This window comes from Dipodomys ordii, unplaced genomic scaffold (assembly GCF_000151885.1).
Source record: "Dipodomys ordii isolate 6190 unplaced genomic scaffold, Dord_2.0 Scaffold43, whole genome shotgun sequence".
Lineage (NCBI taxonomy): Eukaryota > Metazoa > Chordata > Mammalia > Rodentia > Heteromyidae > Dipodomys > Dipodomys ordii.
Window position 1 is genome coordinate 4,218,032 of NW_012267259.1, and position 18,917 is coordinate 4,236,948.

At 36.2% G+C, this 18,917-nt stretch overlaps 1 protein-coding gene across 1 annotated transcript in view; it reads left to right on the forward strand.

The window, feature by feature from the left end:
* Positions 1–18,917, forward strand: part of Dcc (DCC netrin 1 receptor) — a 997,292-nt gene that overhangs the window by 468,540 nt on the left and 509,835 nt on the right. Inside the window, exon 3 of the mRNA XM_013018919.1 lies at positions 12,867–13,151. Coding sequence (XP_012874373.1) covers positions 12,867–13,151 — 285 coding nt within the window. The remainder of the gene's footprint in view (positions 1–12,866; positions 13,152–18,917) is intronic.

An 18,917-nucleotide genomic window follows, 5' to 3' on the forward strand; every position in this document is an offset into this window, starting at 1 on the left:
AGAAGGGTAGTTACCAGTTTTGAAAGTCTTTGATATGATAGGCTAACGTTTTGTATTATTTTTGCTAATATTCATTGATTTTTATTACTAGTGCATGTAATCTGGGCTGATTATATACCTTGGCTACAGTAAATAGTTCTGTATTACAGGTTTATCCTTTGAAGAATTCCTATCAAAGAACTTAAAGTAAATCAGGCAATTAACTTCTAATTACTTTGGAAAAAAATTCATACATATTCACAGGAAGAACCTATTTCAGTCAGCAAAGATTTACTACACAGCCCAGCTGAAATGTAGTTACCAATTGTACATGGTTTATTATTTAGCTCTATGATTTACTAAGGAGGACTCCATTATAAATTTGTGTAGAATAATAACATTGATATTTTATATAATTTGATTATACTTAGGAACAGTATATATCTAGGGATGGTAGTACATAGACGCTTGAGGAAGAAATGGTAAAGATCTTCATTATTTAATCTTGTGCTGAAGATAGATATATAATAACTCAGATAAAATGAAAGTTGCAAAAATACTATTAGAATGATATTTTCCCCAAACACTCTTGACTTTGAAGTTGATGAAGAATCTGGATGAGCCAAGCTAGATCATGCTGGTTAGATTGTGAAACCCAAAAGGAGCAGGTCCATTGGTGCATGGATATAATTCATACCTAATAAGAACCTCCAGGGAAAGTTGAAGGTACTGAAATTTATGTCTGGACTAGCTAGCTGAGCCTGTGTAAGTACCTTTATGAAACTCAGCCCTTCAGAGAGAATATGCTTTCTTAACTTTTACACTGGTACCATGATACTGAGGATGCTATTACTAAGAATGACTTGAACAAATTCAGAATTATTTCATGGATTTGAAAAACAAGTAAGAAATAATGGAGCAGGCCTAGTAGATGAGATTGTGAAAAGGCAGCATCCGGATTATTAACAGTCATTGGGACTTTAGAAATCTCCAAATGATTGCCTGCTTCCAGGTCCTATGTCTAAGTCAGTCTTTAAGTATTTCTATTAGACAAACTCCAAAAATGATTCCATGAAAACTTGATGACCTTTATTTTATTTGGAGCTAGGGAGATGAGTTAACTGTGTGTAAACTGCTAAACTTGCAGAACTAGATGGATAAAATGATTTGTCTTTTAATTTCCCCACACTCTTTTCCTTTCTCCTTTATATTTCTCTATTGTAACTTGTACAATTGAACTGAGTAACTACAGGGTTGTTTCTTACAAGATCACTGTACTGGAGAGACCTATCAGGTTTGCTTACTAGACCAATATTTTAATGTCTACACATAACTATTTGGTCAACCACTAATCACATAGGATTCTGTAACCAGAAAGAGAAAGAGAGGGAGAGAAAAAGAGAGAGAGAGACAGTGAGAGAGAGAGAGACAAAGAGAGAGAGATGGAAGGAAGGAAGGAAGGAAGGAAGGAAGGAAGGAAGGAAGGAAGGAAGGAAGGAAGGAAGGAAGGAAGGAAGGAAGGAAGGAAAAAAAGTATTCTGAAAGCCTGGAATGGGACAGGAATATTCTTTAATACTTCTGGGCTGCCCTTTTCAAAGAACTAAATCTCCAGAAGTTCTTTTCTGTCTTGCCTTTATTCTCTGCCCTGCAGTTAATTTGACAATTAAACAGGGGCAAATAGAGTCTGGCTTTGAAGGGACGTAACCTTCAGGCTTTAATTTGGAGCAAACAAAGCATTTCTAAGGCAGCTCTCCTCTTGGCGGTTCCAGACTATTACCAGATTTCTGAATATTTAAAAGCAAGGCATGATTCCAACCCCAAGGTCTGTCCCCCAATTGATAAGTCACTTTTTATAAAATGAACTTTAATTACTTAATAATTAGACCTTCCATAAGAGAAGATGTGGGTCCTGATAATCTGCCAACAAGGCTGGAGGGCAAATCAGAAGAATATGCCACTTTCCGATTAGAATTGAGAAGGAAGAGGCCCATTCTGGGGATGTGTGGGAGGAGGAGGAGAAGATCCCGAGAGGCAATGAGTCTTGGCATAAACCTAGATTATGAAATGCTTTATTTCTACATTTGCTTAAAACCCGAAGTAGTTTGAGATTTAATGGAGAGTGCCTGTCTAAGCTATTGCAGCTTTCTGACTGCCTGAGTCTGATGAGAAGATTTCTCTGAGTCTGTGTGGTACATGTGTGCATAAGTGGAAAGCTGGAGGGGGGAGTCACAATTGTTCTCTCTATTTTAATTCCGAGAGCCCCACACTTTTGATGTCCCTACAGATTTAGCTGCTTTCTATTCATTGCCATGGTGATTTGTTAATACTTTTTTTTTCCTTTATTTTTTTTAGCATCACAAAGGAAAAAAAGCTGAAATGAAAACTGTTTGCAGCTTTTTGCTATTCACATTACAACTGTCCTGGTGACAAAACCATTTGGGTTGGGTCTAGCATCTGAGGAAATATGTAATGTCCTAGGGGAGAAGGTCGGTTCTAATGTCCCTGCCCAGATTGTCCTAGCTGGAATGAAGCTAGCCTTGAGATCTCTGATAACTTTATTTTTCCAGGAGTGATTTAAAAGAAGGATGGGTAAATTCATTTCCACACACCCACAGGTCCTCTATGTAACTTAGGAGGTACAGACATACACTGCATTGACATAGCATATCTCTTTCTCTTGCAAACAGTCTATTTTCAAAGGAAAAGATGTATATCTGGGTGGATTTGAGTCTGTTTGTTAGCATTAGCTCTTTTTCACTTTCCATGAAGAATTCACTGTATTTCCCTCTAGCTCCCTGCTTCTCTAGTTAGTGCTAGCCTTCCTTTAATGGCCAGTGTCAGAGAAGCCCATGAAATTTGCTCCAATTATCTTCCTAAAACACTAGTACAGATGTTATTGGTAATTAAACATAGTGGATTGAACACAAATGTGTGGCTTTACTCATTGTAGTTTAAATGGCATAAAGATTCATTTATATGTAAATACACATTGTCAAAAAGAATAAGACAGCCAGGCATTGGTGGCTCATGCCTATCATCCTATTCGGGAGGCTGAGGTATGTGTATTGTGGTTCAAAGTCAACCCAGGCAGGAAAGTCTGTGGGACTCGTACCTATAATTAACTACCAAAATGTCAAAAGTGGAGCTTAGATTCAAGTGGTAGAATACTAGCCTTGAGCATAAAAGCTCAGGGACAGTGCTTGGGTCCCAAGTTTGAGCCCAAGAACAGCACCACACACACACACACACACACACACACACACACACACACACACCATTAAGATAGGAAAATAGATGAGAGTTATCTCCACTTGTGTAAAATAGAAAGCAATAGAGAACAATATAGCAAGAGAACTATGCTATTCATTTTCTTAGTTATATGGAAATCTGCAGGAGTTGTAGATATAAGATAATTCTAAAGTCTGTAATTTGGTGAGGGACTAAAACAAAAAGAAATTATCTTTTAAATAGTGTATAGTATGCCTATATTTGACAACCAAGGAAAATGGAAACCAAGAAAATAATAGCCACTTTTTTATGAAAATACTGTACAGAGGGGTACAATTACATGGGCAGGATAATGAGTACATTTCTTATCAAGCATTTTAGCTTCCTCCTTTGTTTTCCTTTCCCATCCCTTCCCATACTCCACCCCACCCAATCCTCCCTCCCCCCACAAAGTTGTAAAGTTCATTTTCGACATAACAACTTCTACATCTCATTGTTGCAATGGGTCCACCTGTATTCCTATTTAAACGATTTGTTTTTTCCCTTCCCCTCCACAAATTATACCAACATCAAATACAGTAAAAGCAGGGTTTATACCATGGGGGAGGGACATATAAAGCAACAAAGATATAATCTTATACATGTGTTAGAAACAATCACATGAAAGAAAAAAAACTCAGGAACAAGACTAGGATGTCCAATCTCTCTTTAATCTAGTATTAGAAGGCCTAGCTACAGCAATAAGACAAGATGCAAAGATAAAGGGGATCCAAATAGGGAAAGAACAAGGAAACTCTGCATCTTTGCAGATGACATGATCTTGTATTTAAAGAATCCCATAGACTCCACTCCCAAATTACTTAAGCTGATTCAAAACTTTGGCAAAGTAGCAGGGTATAAAATTAACCCTCAAATATCAATGGCTTTTCTGTATGCCAATAATGAGAAAAGTGTGGCTGAAATTAGGAAAGCAACTCAATTTGCAATAGCCCCACAAAAAATAAAATACCTAGGAATTAACCAAAGAAGTGAAGGACCTCTATGATGAAAACTTTAAGAACTTGAAAAAGGAAGTCAAAACAGAACTTAGAAAGTAGCAAAACCTCCCATGCTCCTGGATTGGAAAGATTAACATCGTGAAAATGGCAATACTTCCCAAGGCTATCTACAAATTCAATGCAATACCTATCAATATTCCAACCTCATTCTTCAAAGAAATAGAAGAGGCAATCCAAAAATTCACATGGAACAATAAAAGACCCCGAATAACAAAAACGCTCCTCAACAGAAAGAACAGTGCTGGAGGAATATCAATACCAAATTTCAAACTCTACTACAAAGCCATAGTAATCAAAACAGCTTACCACTGGCACAAGAACAGACCTCAGGACCAATGGAATAGAATTGAAAACACAAAAATGAACCTACAGACCTATAGCATCTAATCTTTGATAAGGAGCTAAAAAAATAGAATGGAAGAAAGACAGCCTCTTCAGTAAATGGTGCTGGCAAAATTGGTTAACTACTTGTAGAAAACTAAAGCTAGATCCTTTTATATCATCCTGCACCAGAATCAACTCCAAATGCATCAAAGATCTCAGAGTCAAAGCAGACTGAAAACATAACAGGATGGAATAGGAGAAACCCTAGGTCTCCTTGGCATAGGCCAAAATTTTCTTAATAGAGACCCAGAAACACAACAAATCAAAGAAAGGTTGGACAAATGAGATTCCATGAAATTACAGAGCTTCTGCATGGCAAAGGACATAGCTAGCAAGCTCAATAGAAAGCACACAGATTGGGAGAAGATCTTCACTTGCCATACAATGGACAATGGTCTGATATCTAAAATATACCTGACACTCAAAACATTAAATCCCCCAACAACAAATCCCCAAAGAAACAACTGCCCAATAAATAAGTGGGCTAAAGGCTTAAAGAGAAACTTCTCTGAAGAGGAAAGAAGGATGGCCAATACACACATGAAGAAATGCTCAACCTCTCTAGCCATAAAAGAAATGCAAATCAAAACAACATTGAGATTCCACCTCACTCCAGTTAGAATGGCTATAATCAACATCCACTTTTGATATTGGCCAGAGAGTAGAAGGGAGAAGAGAGAGAAAGGACGGGGGAGATGAATTGGGGGGAAAGTCTGAGGACAGAGAGAAAGATCAAATTCTGTCTAGTTAGGGGAGGCCAAAAAGGCCACAGGAAATAAAACCTCACTTTTTTTTTTTTCTGCAGAGCTAGCAAGTATTCTAGAAACCGATTGGAATTATGGCTGTTTAACTTTCCAGCAATATTTAACAAAGTAACCAAGATTAAAAAAATGAATTGAATAGAAGCTTAATGAAAACCTTGAGCATTAAGGTAGCCAGAAATAATAATTGAGGAGTCATTTATAGAAATAGAAATAAACAGAGTGGCCACTTATGGTTATCTCTTAAGGGCTATGGATCTCTTGTTAATGGCATATAATGCTTGCTATAGAACTCTAATGAGGGTTGGTGACATTAATGAAATTTCTAAGGTTAACAACTAGACACATCTATAAAACTGGAATTAAGAGTCTGAATTTATCTTTTTTTTTTTTTTGGTCAGTCGTGGGGCTTGAACTCTGGGCCTGGGCCTGTCCTTCAGCTCTTCAGCTCAAGGGAGCGCTCTACCACTTGAGCTACAGCACCACTTCTGGTTTTCTGGTGGTTTATTGGAGATAGGAGTCTCACGGTCTCTCCTGCCCGGGCTGGCTTTGAACTATGATCCTCAGATCTCAGCCTCCTGAGTAGCTGGGATTACAGGCGTGAGCCACCAGCGCCCGGCTGAATTTATCATTTTTGAGGATGGGAATAAAATGAAGTTTCCATATATATCCAACTTTTCCATTTTGAAAACAAGGTGCTCTTTCTTCTTTAGAATTCCTTAGGTCACCTCTTGGTTAACCCAGAGAGGTGTAGATTGCATCTAAACCTGGGAATTGCTGCAGGGTGGGGCAGCTGAGACAGGTTTAGGTGTGCCTAGAAATAAAGTTAAGGTAACATTCCAGGCCATGATAGGTGTGACAGATCAAACCTTGTTTGCAGTTCATTCACGGAAAATTATCTTATCCCAAAGCTAAAGTTGGAAAGCCCCTAAAAGCACTAAAAACAAGTTTGTATGTTGTGTAAATGATTCAGAAGATCTGACTAGATGAGACTATTATCTGTAAGAATATGATTAAAGGTAGAATATACGTGGTTCCCTCAGTATCCACATCACCTCTCTGCAGAATTCATCTATTGCATAAAATGACATGGTATTTATGTACAATCTATACACACTTCCCTGTATTCTTTACTTCTGTATGACTTAGAATACCTAAAAGAATATAAGTGATGCATAATACTACAATCTGTTCCTTTCGGAATCACAAAAAATTGGTTCTGCTTAGTATAAACTATATATATATATACATATATATAGTTTATACATATATATATATTCAATTATTCTCAATTGACTGGATCCTCAGATGTGGAACTCATGCTTACACAACCCCAACTGTACTTACCAAACAACAAAGTTTATCCCCATCACTTCTAAACTGGGAGCCTTAAGAATGGAGATTGTTGACAAGTAGAAGACATTCTTCTTGAAGATGTATAGTACTTCAGTACCAAATCTATTTTGTAATCTTGCTACAGTACACTAACTGATTTCATAGAGTTTTGCTCCCATAACAGTTTTATACATAAATGCATCTACCAAGAGCTATTACTTAAATGACTCATGTGAGCCTGAAGTGTAAGTCAGTGGTAGAACGCTTGTCCTGTGTGTATGACACCCCAGTAAAAGTATACATACAAAGAAAAGAAAAAAGAAGCAAAAGAAAGAAGGAGGAGAGCACTTGTAAAGGTTAGAGATACCATTTTTGAAGGCGATTAGAATAAATTGTAAAACTGAGAGCTTGTTCAGTCATCCAACTAGTAAAGTAGTGAAGCAGAAGCATGACCCTAGGAAGCCAGGCATTCCAGTACGTAATTATTGACCCTCCCAAACTCTCTGAGTTGTTGCCACCTGATAGAGCCAAAATGCAAACTCCATTTTCAATGTGTAAATGTTACAAAGCATTGAGAGTCACACAGACCCTCAGCAAATATTTATGCTTGGTGTTTTAATCTTTCAGTAAATATTTAATATACCCTGTGGACATAAACTACAGAAAACCTAACAGAAACATACAGACATGTTCAGGTTTTATTTATATACTTAGCCTATGTTATGGCAACTGTAAATTACGAGTAATATAAAATTTTAAAGATAGGTGGTTTCTGGTAAGCCTAGGAAATAGACTAAGTTTTGATAGGTAGATGTTAAGGGACAGACATTCATTTTTAGAGGAAAGACATCAAGAAATATAATTCAACAGTAAGCCATGGTTAGATTCAAGACAGATTCAATAGAGCTAAGATGTGTATTGCCAACATTGTGGAGAATGAGCCTATAAGGTACATTGTACTAGATTTCTGGGTGTATAATTAAGCAAAAGACTTGGAGTATTTGAGAATGTCAGAGTTTCCTGAGAGAACACCAAACAAGTTATTTAGGAATACCTTTTTATCTTTGGATGGGATTTGAATGAAGAAAGGATAAAGGAAAGAAAATTCATGATCTGATGAAACTGAATTGGCTCTTGTTGAGCAAGTAACAATTTCTTATAAGAATCTATTAAGCATTGTAATTGCATGAAACACAGGAAATTTTTTTCTTATATTACAGCATGAAACAACTTCTGAAAGCATTGTGTTTTATTTTTACAAATAAGGTGATTTTAGCATTCATTTTTTAGATACCCATATTCATATATTGAAAATTCACTACTAAGCCAGGCAAAAGTGGCTCATGCTTGTAATCTTAGCTGCTCAGGAAGCTGAGCTCTGAGGATCATTGTTCAAAGCCAGCCAGACCAGAAAAGTCCATGAGATTTTTATCACTAATAAACTACTCAGAAAAAACTCAGAGTGCCCCAATGTTGGAAGATTAAGTCAGACCACACAAACTCTTGTAAACTTGGATTTGATTTGATACTATGTAGAATCTTTGTAGAGACAAAAAGAAAATATTACAAACTATTTTTATAATCTCCCAGTATAAATAATAATCAACTATTTGCTATTTCCAAACGTTTTATGTTCAGCTTTCAAATAGGATATAGTTCTTATCTCTGTTTGTTAAGATTTTAAGTCCTCATAAAGTTCATATTGAAATGACATGCAGAATAGGAGCCATTCCATTACTTACCATGATATGAACATGAAATGTCAAGCCTCAAAGGAATTTAAATTCTTTTCTATGTTTTGTTTTATGCTATAGAGTTAGCTCGCAATTCCATTTTCACCTACTACAGCTATTCAGACATAAAATAGATGTTTATATATAAGGCAAGTAACTTACAGAGGACCATCTATTTGTACACTTAAAATATTTTAGCAATTTACCAAATCCTCTTAATCTATAACTTGCATGTATGAGAAACTTATTCCTATTTTTCAATGACAAGGGAAGAAAATAACAACTAAGGATGAACAAAGAAGAGCATAAAGAGGATAGCTATTCAATTGAAAATGCAAGAAGTTTCTTTGGAATTTCTTATGCAACACAAGCCTTACAATGTCTGCCACTATTGGTGGCACATCTTCTTTGTGAGGTATACACAAACTATTCTTTTTTATATATATAAGCCATTTATGGGACTTGGACTCAAGGCCTGGGCACTGTCCCTGAGCTTTTTTTTTGCTTAAAGCTAGCACTTTACTGCTTTGAGCCACAGCTCCACTTCTGGTTTTCTGGTGGTTAATTGGAGATAAGAGTCTCACAGACTTTCTTACTTGGGTGGGCTTTGAACTGTGATCCTCAGATCTCAGCCTCCTAGGTAGCTAGGATTTTAGGAGCGAGCCATCAGTACCCAGTGCCAAACTATTATTTTTTTATATATACATGCTGACTCCACACTGACATTAGTTAGTAGTAGACCAATGGACTATATTTCTATTATTTTGAATGGATCCAAAACTATACACTAAAAATAGCCTAGAACGAGGTTGAAACTTGAATAGTGAAGATACAAGTTAACTGATTTCATTTGCTTTTGTGCTCCAATGGTAGATACAACAATCATATGTTAGTTCTTCTAATAACTGGCAAAGAAGAATAGAATTTGACAAGTGAGAGGTGATAGATGTTGAAGCAGGTAGCTTCATAGATCCAAATCCAGAGCTTTAATTTCAGAATCAATGAGTAATTTTAATCCATATATACATCTATGTTTGTATGTGTGTGTGTGTGTGTGTGTGTGTGTGTGTGTGTGTGTGTGTATGTGTGTTTGTAGAATACCACTGGTACATTTGATTCAACATTAAGGTTTTTCTCTTTGTCCAGCAATAAGATCTTCTTCAACAATAACCTTAATAATATGTACAGGATTTCAAGGGTTGTGTGTGTGTGTGTGTGTGTGTGTGTACGCGCGCGCGCTGGTGACATGACTCTGATTTATGTTTTTTTTGGTTGCCTCCTCCTTCATTTTCTGCCTACTATCACTTCCTTTCCTGCCTCCACAACTCATCCCACCCCCCCCGACATTGTAATGTTTATTTTCAATATAGTGTCCTGTACACCTTGTTGTCACAATGGGTCAGCCTGCATCCCCATTTAACCATTCTGCAATATCCCTTCCCCTCCCAAAATTACAAATATATATATATATATACAATGTGCAGAACACCGGCATCAAATCCAGTGAAAACAGGTTATACCGTGGGGGAAGAAAATACAATAGAAACAAAAGAATCCCATAGTGCATTGTAAATACATTAAAAACACTAGCAAGAAAGAAAAAAAAACACCCCTTGTGTCCCTGTCTTGGGGTACATTTGCTTAACATTATCTCGTGTGGTCATATGTACATAGCCTTTGACCTTCTCTGCTTGTCCTAGATATGTACTAGTCACTACAAACAAGGGAAACCATGGGACCTATGTTTGCATGAAACTGCAGAGCTTCTGCAAGGCAAAGGACATAGCTCGCAAGATCAACAGAAAGCCCACAGACTGGGAGAAGATTTTCACTAGCCATACAATGGACAAGGGTCTCGTATCTAAAATATACTTAGAACTCAAAAAATTAAATCCCCCAACAACAAATTTTCAAAGAAACAACTACCCAATTAACAAATGAGATAAGGACTTCAAGAGAGCCTTCTCTGAAGAGGAAATAACAATGGCCAATAGACACATGAAGAAATGCTTGACCTCTCTAGCCATAAATGAAATGCAAATCGAGACAACACTGAGATTCCACCTCACCCCAGTTAGAATGGCTTTAATCAAGAAATCTAGTAACAACAAATGCTGAAGGGGATGTGGTCAAAAGGGAACCTTACTGCATTGTTAGTGGGAGTGTAAACTTGTTCAACCACTGTGGAAAGCAGTATGGAGGTTCCTCAAAACTCCACATAGAGCTCTCTTATGACCCAGCAATCCCACTTTTGGGCATTTACCCAAACGATCACATGCAAGGTCATACCAAAGCTACCAGCACACCCATGTTTATCTCAGCATTATTTACCATAGCTAAGATATGGAACCAATCCAGATGCCCCACAGTAGATGAATGTTTCAAGAAAATATGATTTTTATATATATATATATATATACATATATACATGTACATATATATGTATACACACACAAACACACACACACACACACACACACACACACACACACACACACATATATATATATATATGATGGAATTCTATGCCTCTGTCAGAAAGAATGACATTGCCTCATTTGTTAGGAAATGGAAAGAATTGGAAAAAATTATATTAAGAGAAATAAGCCAGGCACGAAGAAACATAGGTCATTTATGTTTTGCTCAATGCTGATGCTCTACCATTGAGCCAAATCTCTACTTCTAGCCTGATTAGTTGGACATGAGTTTCTTTTCTTCCCCAAACCTCAGGTGGATTGTAGTTGTAAGCCTCTGATGCCTAGCTGATGTTTTTGTTTTGTTTTTAATGCAGGTATAGCTATAATGATGGTATCTTTCAGCAGCTTACACCCATTTCATCTGTGACATTGATGTGATTTTCTCCTCTGTAGTTTTAGTTATCTTGTGGTTAGAAGACTCTTCTTTGAAAGGACCATGAAATTCTACTTTTCCTGGGGCATCCTCTCTATGTTTTTTTTTATTGCTTCTCATATTAAATTCTGTTTGACACAGGCCTTTTCACCTTTGACCTTCTGTAACTACCTAAATTTTCTTATAGGCTTATAGGAGAAAATTAAGTTTCTGAGAATTAATAGACCCAAGTTCAAACTAACAGTGAAAGTTGAACACAATAGGATTTGTTATTGACTAATGTTGATGGAAAAATCAAAACTTCTTGACAAAATTTAATTCTGGTCTTGGGAAGTTTTGACTTAATTAAAATGAACCTTAAAACATCACAGTACCTTCAGATATGATTAGGTCAAGCTGATATAGACCAGAAACTCATGAAGGAATCAATATTTTTGAAGTGTGTATCCAATGAAAACTATTCCAGTATGATTAAAATGTAGTTGGGATTATCAAAATATACCAAGGGTGAGTAGAACAGGAATTCAGGACTTAAAACCATTGGGTACTATTAGCTGTAAGAATATATCTGTGAATGATTTATCGATGCTGCTTAATTCATATGAATTTATTGATAAAAATATCCAAAATACTTTCATCACAGATATCTATATGTTTATAGAGGGGTTGACAGGGTGAGATCAAATTATTTCCTACCCTTCCCTTCTACAGAATTAGGATACATAGGCTTCTTAGACACTGTGCTTATACTCAGCAATGACCAGTTTACATATTTTCCTTTATCCCCTTGACTTCTTGAATCACTCACATGAATGCATGATTTTCCACATTATTTTTCAGGAATATCATCATGTCATATGAGCATACTACTATCCAATTTCATAGCCAAGAAATGAAATAAGTTACAAAAAATTCACAAAAACACAAGATATGTGCATGTCAACTTTATGATTTCTCTCTTTAAAAAAAAAACAAAACCACAACATCACCCCAACTGGTGCTAAGTGATGATCATCTACCTTAAACAATCAGGGTATGGATGAAGTTTACTGCTTCTTACACTTGGCAATTGAGACAGCTCCTTTCTTTGGGAAAAATGTCTTAGGCCGATGTGACCAGTCCTTCAAGAATCCCCATGTCTTCATAGCTTTGGACCAAGGGTTGGACACCTGCCAGAGCATATCACCAGTACAAGGTGAAGTTGCCTATAGAATATTGCTGTTTGAGCCTCAATTTCTTCATCTACAAAATTAGAACACTATCATTTGCTTCTGTTTATTTTACATGGCTATATTATAACCAAGAGTAAAACAGTAAGCTTCAGAGATGAATGGCCATATCTTCGTGGTTTGTCTTCCACCAGACCAACTCATAGTGGTCAGACCACTATGTGAGATGATGAATTGTGAAGAGCAAATGAATCGATGTGAAGAAAACACCCTCTCTGCACGCTAACTTTCCATCATGAGCATAAGGTAGGATTCTATTCATTGGCAATTATTGGGGCTCTCATTTTTCCTTCTGTTTTCCCCCTCTAGGACCCCTGAGGTTCCTTTCCCAGACAGAATCTGTCACGGCCTTCATGGGAGACACGGTGCTTCTCAAGTGTGAAGTCCTCGGGGAGCCCATGCCTACCATACACTGGCAGAAAAATCAACAAGACCTTGCTCCAGGCTCAGGAGACTCCCGCGTGGTGGTCCTGCCCTCTGGAGCATTGCAGATCAGCCGGCTTCAACCCGGGGACATTGGAATTTATCGGTGCACAGCTAGGAATCCAGCCAGTTCAAGAACAGGAAATGAAGCCGAAGTCAGAATTCTATCAGGTATTTATTTCAGCAGGCTTTGTTCTCTTCAGAATGATGTCTTGACTGAAGCGAGCGATTGTTCTCCTTTGACTTATCAGTCGGTTCAGGTTCTGTTCTGTTCTTTGAGTTTGGTTTTATTATATTACGTTCTTCCTTGAAGGCATCTGAAGAGGGTTTGTCAAAAGCCGTTCATATTTTTCCAGGTTTTGCTGAAGTTTGTTGGAGAATCAGGCATGCATAATTGGGCCTCATTCATTCATTCATTCACTCATTTCCTCATTGCATTAATGTTTGCTGCATGCTTCTTTGTATGATGAGCATTGCTAAATTTCTTATATATTAATTGCTTGTCTTCTAATATAAAACATGAGAATGAGCATTGGTGATGTGTCTCTAAGTTAATATCCGACTACCAGGTACCCATGCATTTGTATATTCCTTTTTGAGAAGAATTGCTAAGTTCAAGAGACAAAATAGTTACTGACACAGAGGCTGGTCTGTGTCAGAGGTGAGCTTAGAAATACAAATTATGACAGTAAACGTTGATTATTATGATTGTAGGTAAGTTGTTTTTATCTCTTATCTTCCTTTCCTTGGGAAAAATCTCCAGGACTCTGGGCTCATTTTCCTCTCCTAAATAATGAGAGGTTGGATTGAATGCTCTATAAAATTTCTTCTCTCCTCTTGCAATCACTATTTGTTATTGCATGACTGTGTAATAGTTGTATTATCACTTTTCTTACACTGGTAAGGCTTAGAAGGACTTGTTTGAAACACAGACACACACACACACACACACACACACACACACACTGCATAGCTTTGTAATTGAATGTGGGCATATTAAAACATAGAAGATGGCTTCTCTATACTTCTAATTATATGAACTTAACACACATATTTTGGTTATGCAGAGGATAAATTATCAGGAATTAAGGTTTCTAGATATTTGAAGTGAGGGTAGAGGGTATTTTCTTATATTTTTATCATTTATTTATTTATTTATTCATGCCCATCCTGGGGCTTAAATCCAGGTCCTGAGTACTGTACTTGAGCCTCCTTGTGCTCAAGGCTAGCTTTCTACCACATGAGCCAGAGCACCACTTTCAGCTTTTATAAGTAGTGTTTTAGAGATAAGAAGTTCAAGGGGACTTTTCTACCTCTACTGGCTTCAAACTGCAATCCTCAGATCTTAGCCTCTGGAGTAGCTAAGATTACCTGCCAGTGCCTGACACAAGAGGGTGTTTTTAACATCCTTTTCTCTTGTGTGTTCATCATTCTCTAGTGGCAGGGATACTGACTTAAATGTGTTAATAACTTTTGGCAACACTATTATGTTCTATCCATTTTGCAGTCACAGATGGAAATGTAGCATTTATTCCAAACACAGCCATGCATTTATTTAGGGATCCACTACATCCATGAAAATTTAAATATTTATAATCATATATACTTAATATTTATTGCATCTGTTAAGTCAGATGGGAAGCTAAGAAAAGTCTCACAAAAAGTTGGCAAGAATATGTTTGATTATTTTAATATGACAAGAGAGTTATGTTTTCTAATAGGCTTAAGGAAACAAGTTGCTTATCACATTTTTAATTGTGAAAGTTTCGAAAGGCATTTAGAAATCACAGTCGTCAAATTCACATTTGGTGTTATAAGTTCACTTTGAAAAACACATGTTTAAGGAATTATTCTATTTGCACTCTCCATAGAGAATATTCCATTTCAGATAATTTCCTTGTAAATACTTGATTACCACCCAGTGTTTACTTATAGATTTATAAGCACATTCTATCTACCACAAACAAGGAAAACAATGCCACCTGTTTTTCTCTGGGTCTGGCTTACTTCACTTAATATAATTTTTTCCAAATCTTTCCATTTCTGTATGAACGATACAATATCATTCTTTCTAATGGATGAGAATTCTCTTTCGTAAATCTACCATATTTTCTTGATCTATTTGTCCACTGAAGGGCATCTGAGCTGATTCTGTATCTTAGCTTTGGTAAACAATGCTGCAGTTAACATGGCTGTACTGGTAGGTTTAGTGTGGTCTTGTTTGTAGTCTATTGGATAAATGCTAAGGAGAAGTAGCTCAGTGTTATATCTTTTGAGGACTTCCATCCTGATTTCCAAAGTGATCGAACAGATTTACATTCCCACCAACAGTGTAACAGAGTTCTCTTTTGGCTACATCCATACAAACATTCGTTATTGTTTGTTTTCTTGATATTAGCCATTTTAACTGGGTAGAGGTGGATTCTCAATGTTGTTTTGATTTGCATTTTGTTTATGGCCAGAGACAATTGTAATCCATTTAGATTAATATGACATTACTAATTTGACTAAGAAAAGACAAAAAAAAACCAAGAAAGTAGTCAGGTACTCGTCATTCATGCCTCTGTGATCTTAGCAACTCAAGATGCTGAGAGTAGAAGGATTATAGCTTGAGGCCAAAAGTCTCTTAAGTTTCTATCTAAAAAATATTTAGCAAAAAATTAAATAGGTTATAGGAGGGGCATAAGTGGTAGAGCACCAGCCTGGCAAATTCAAAAGCTGTGCTCAAACAGCCATAACAACAGAACAAAACCAAATCAAAACAAAGCAAAAGCCCTGGAAAGCATTTGTATATTTTGGAGAGGTGTAGATATTTCTTACCTAATTGAAAACTAAATTAAAATTAAAACTAAAATCAAAAAAATCATCTACTGAGAATTTTTATGAATTCAAATATAAATTTAAAAAATATGGAGATAGGCAATGCCTACAAGTTTTTGTCATACTTGGCTAAGCCTTTTCTTTTTACTATTTACCACACGATGTACAAGTTGAAGGATGATGTGTTTAAAGTATTTGTCCTCATGTTTTTAAGTAGGTTTTGAGGTAGAATGCATAAATCTGCAGTAAGTACAGAATTGAGTCAGAGAATGAACTGATGACAAATCCTAGTTGCTCTTATTTTCTAGTAATGATTATCATTTTTAAAAATCATGTTAATATTTTCTATATAAATATCAATTTTTTGAAAATACCAGTGTGAAGTAATAATAGGTTACATGAATTTGCATTTGAATAGGAAAAATAAACACACTAAAATGAAAGTCCATCATATTATTCACATAGGAACACTAAAAGTGGTACCAGAAGTTAACATACGAAATGATGTATTTTCCATGATCACTAAAGTACCATGTTGCTTGATGGACTTATTTATATTCTTTACTTTTATTTAAATTATAAATACTATTGTAAAAATTTAAAGCTCTTCCTAACCTTTGTTCTTAAAAGATAGTATTTGTTAATGTGTTTATAATGACTTACTTAATTCTAAATAATACTAAATGTTCCGTAAAGCTTGTGTGAAACATACTTAAAATTGCGCCAGACACATATCAGGTAGCTAAAGTAATTGAGCCCTATTAAATTCAATCAAATAGCAGTTTAATTTGATTTTTTCAGTAGCCTATTTCAGTTTATTCGCTAAAGAAATTCTTTATTCCACAGGTAATCTTATCTATTTGCCAAATGCCTTATATACCTATAAACTTGCTAGAGAAGAGATGCTGGAAGACTGTCTTGAAACAGCTTGCAGTTCTGTATGGGGGGGTGTAATAGACACAAGGAAAATAGGCTGCTCTGTAAGGGAGGAAAGCCATGAACACTAGCACTCTGTAGGGGAGAGGAATGACACATGCCAATCATCTTAAAGAAGAAGAGGTGACTAGGCTCAGAGAAGATTCACCAGGAGAGAACAACAGCAGTCACAAGGCAAAGAGAGGAGGACAGAAGCTTTTTAGGGTAACTACACACATTCTGCCATATAGGCACAAAAAGCAACGGAAGGAAGGAAGTGAAACTGGGAAGGAAGAGGCAGTACAATGCTGTGAGTCCTGGCAAGGAGCTGCTATTGATGCTGGTGGCTGGGGCGTTTTTAGGTCAGGTCTTGCATTCTTATCAGTGTGGTTTATGAGAGATGAGACAGCATCTGAGCTTAGGAAACACAGTAAGAGAGAAGTGAGCTAGGAGTGTTTCTTATGTAAAATGAGTGATATATTTTAAGAGTTTCCCCATGCTAGTTCATAATTTCCAGATGAATAGTACTACTATTTCATTCAAAAGCAGAAAATTCCTGATTTAATTTGCTGATTAATGGTTTAAGACAAATTGAATTTTCACTTGTGAGGAATTATACTTTTTAACAGCATAAATTACTAGTAAACAGTTGTAATGGGTTTTTTGGAAATGTCAATGAGAAGTGCTCAGTAAGCATTGAAACATTTTGAAATGTCTTATCATATGTGATGGGAAATGGATGATGGACTGGAAGAGCCATTGTGGTTGTCAAGTTCACTTTATTCATGGTTCATCACATTCGAGTGCCAAGAAGCAGATTGAATTGCAAAATGATAAATCTGCTTTAGACACTAGATTGCTAAAAGAACTGGCCTCTCCAGTGGAATTCTTATTTTGGTTTCCTTAATGTCCTAATTGAATCTTTCTATTAGAAATGCAATCTATTTTTCCTTTGTTTAACTGTAACTGGATGGTTTGGGGGCTATGTATAGACATGAAATAAATATCTATAGAATTAGAACAAGAATTTCTCGTGGAATAATTGGGATTACATGATGTATTGAATTTTCTCTGTAATATTTTCTTTTTATTGAAATAAATTTTGACATGGTTTCTGTTATTTCTAGTCTTAAAAGTTTCACACTTATTAATTACTAGTGGATTACTAACTCATGGTTGCAATAAATTTTTGTTTTGTTAAGTATTACTTATATTTCAGAGTTGATCACAGGTTTACTTTGGAGATGTTGCCGATTTAATTCTAGACTACGGCAATAAATCAACAACAGACTGTTGCAAGTCACACAATGTTTGGGTTCATAAAATTTATATTTACATTAATGTATATGCCGTTACTATGCAATAGCATTATGTAAAAATGGTACATATACCTTAATTAAAATATTTTATTGCTAACCAAAAGGAATGAGCCTTTAGTGAGCCATAATCTTTTTTATGTTGGAGGTTCTTATTTTAATATTGATGCCTACTGAGAGATCAGGGCAGTAAGGGACTAAAATTTTGGATGACTGTGGCAACTTCTTAAAATGAGACAAGAGTGAAGTTTGTCATACTAATGAATCTCTCTTTCAGGAGAGATTTCTCTACAGTAGTTGAAATGGTAGTTGAAATATTTTAGCTACAGCAGTTATTTTTTTGACTTAGAATCAGCTGTCTCAAGCTCTACATTATCCACCAAGTTCATGTCCCATTTGAAACCCTGTGTTGTCATTTCAGTAGTTTTTACAGCATCTCCAAAATGGGTAGAATCCATTACAGCAAGCTATGTTCTCTTCCACATACATAAGAAGCAATGTTTTTTTGGCCATTAAAATTTAATCACAGCCTTGTTAGCAATTTAGATACACCTTCAGACTATATTTATAATTCTAGCTCTTTTACTATCACCACAGTATGTACTACTGATTCCACAGAAGTGTTGAGCCCTTCAAAATTGTCCATTCGCATTGAGATCAACTTCTACCAAAGCCCGTTCTTTGCTGACATTTTGACCTTCATCCACACATCACAAATGTTCTTAATGACACCTACAATATGCATTCTACCCAAGACATTATTGATTTAATTTACCCAGCACATCAATAGAAACACTATATATGAGGGCTGGGAAGGTGACTCAGTGGTAGAGCACTTGCCTTGCATGCATGAGGCCCTGGGTTCGATTCCTCAGCACCACATAAG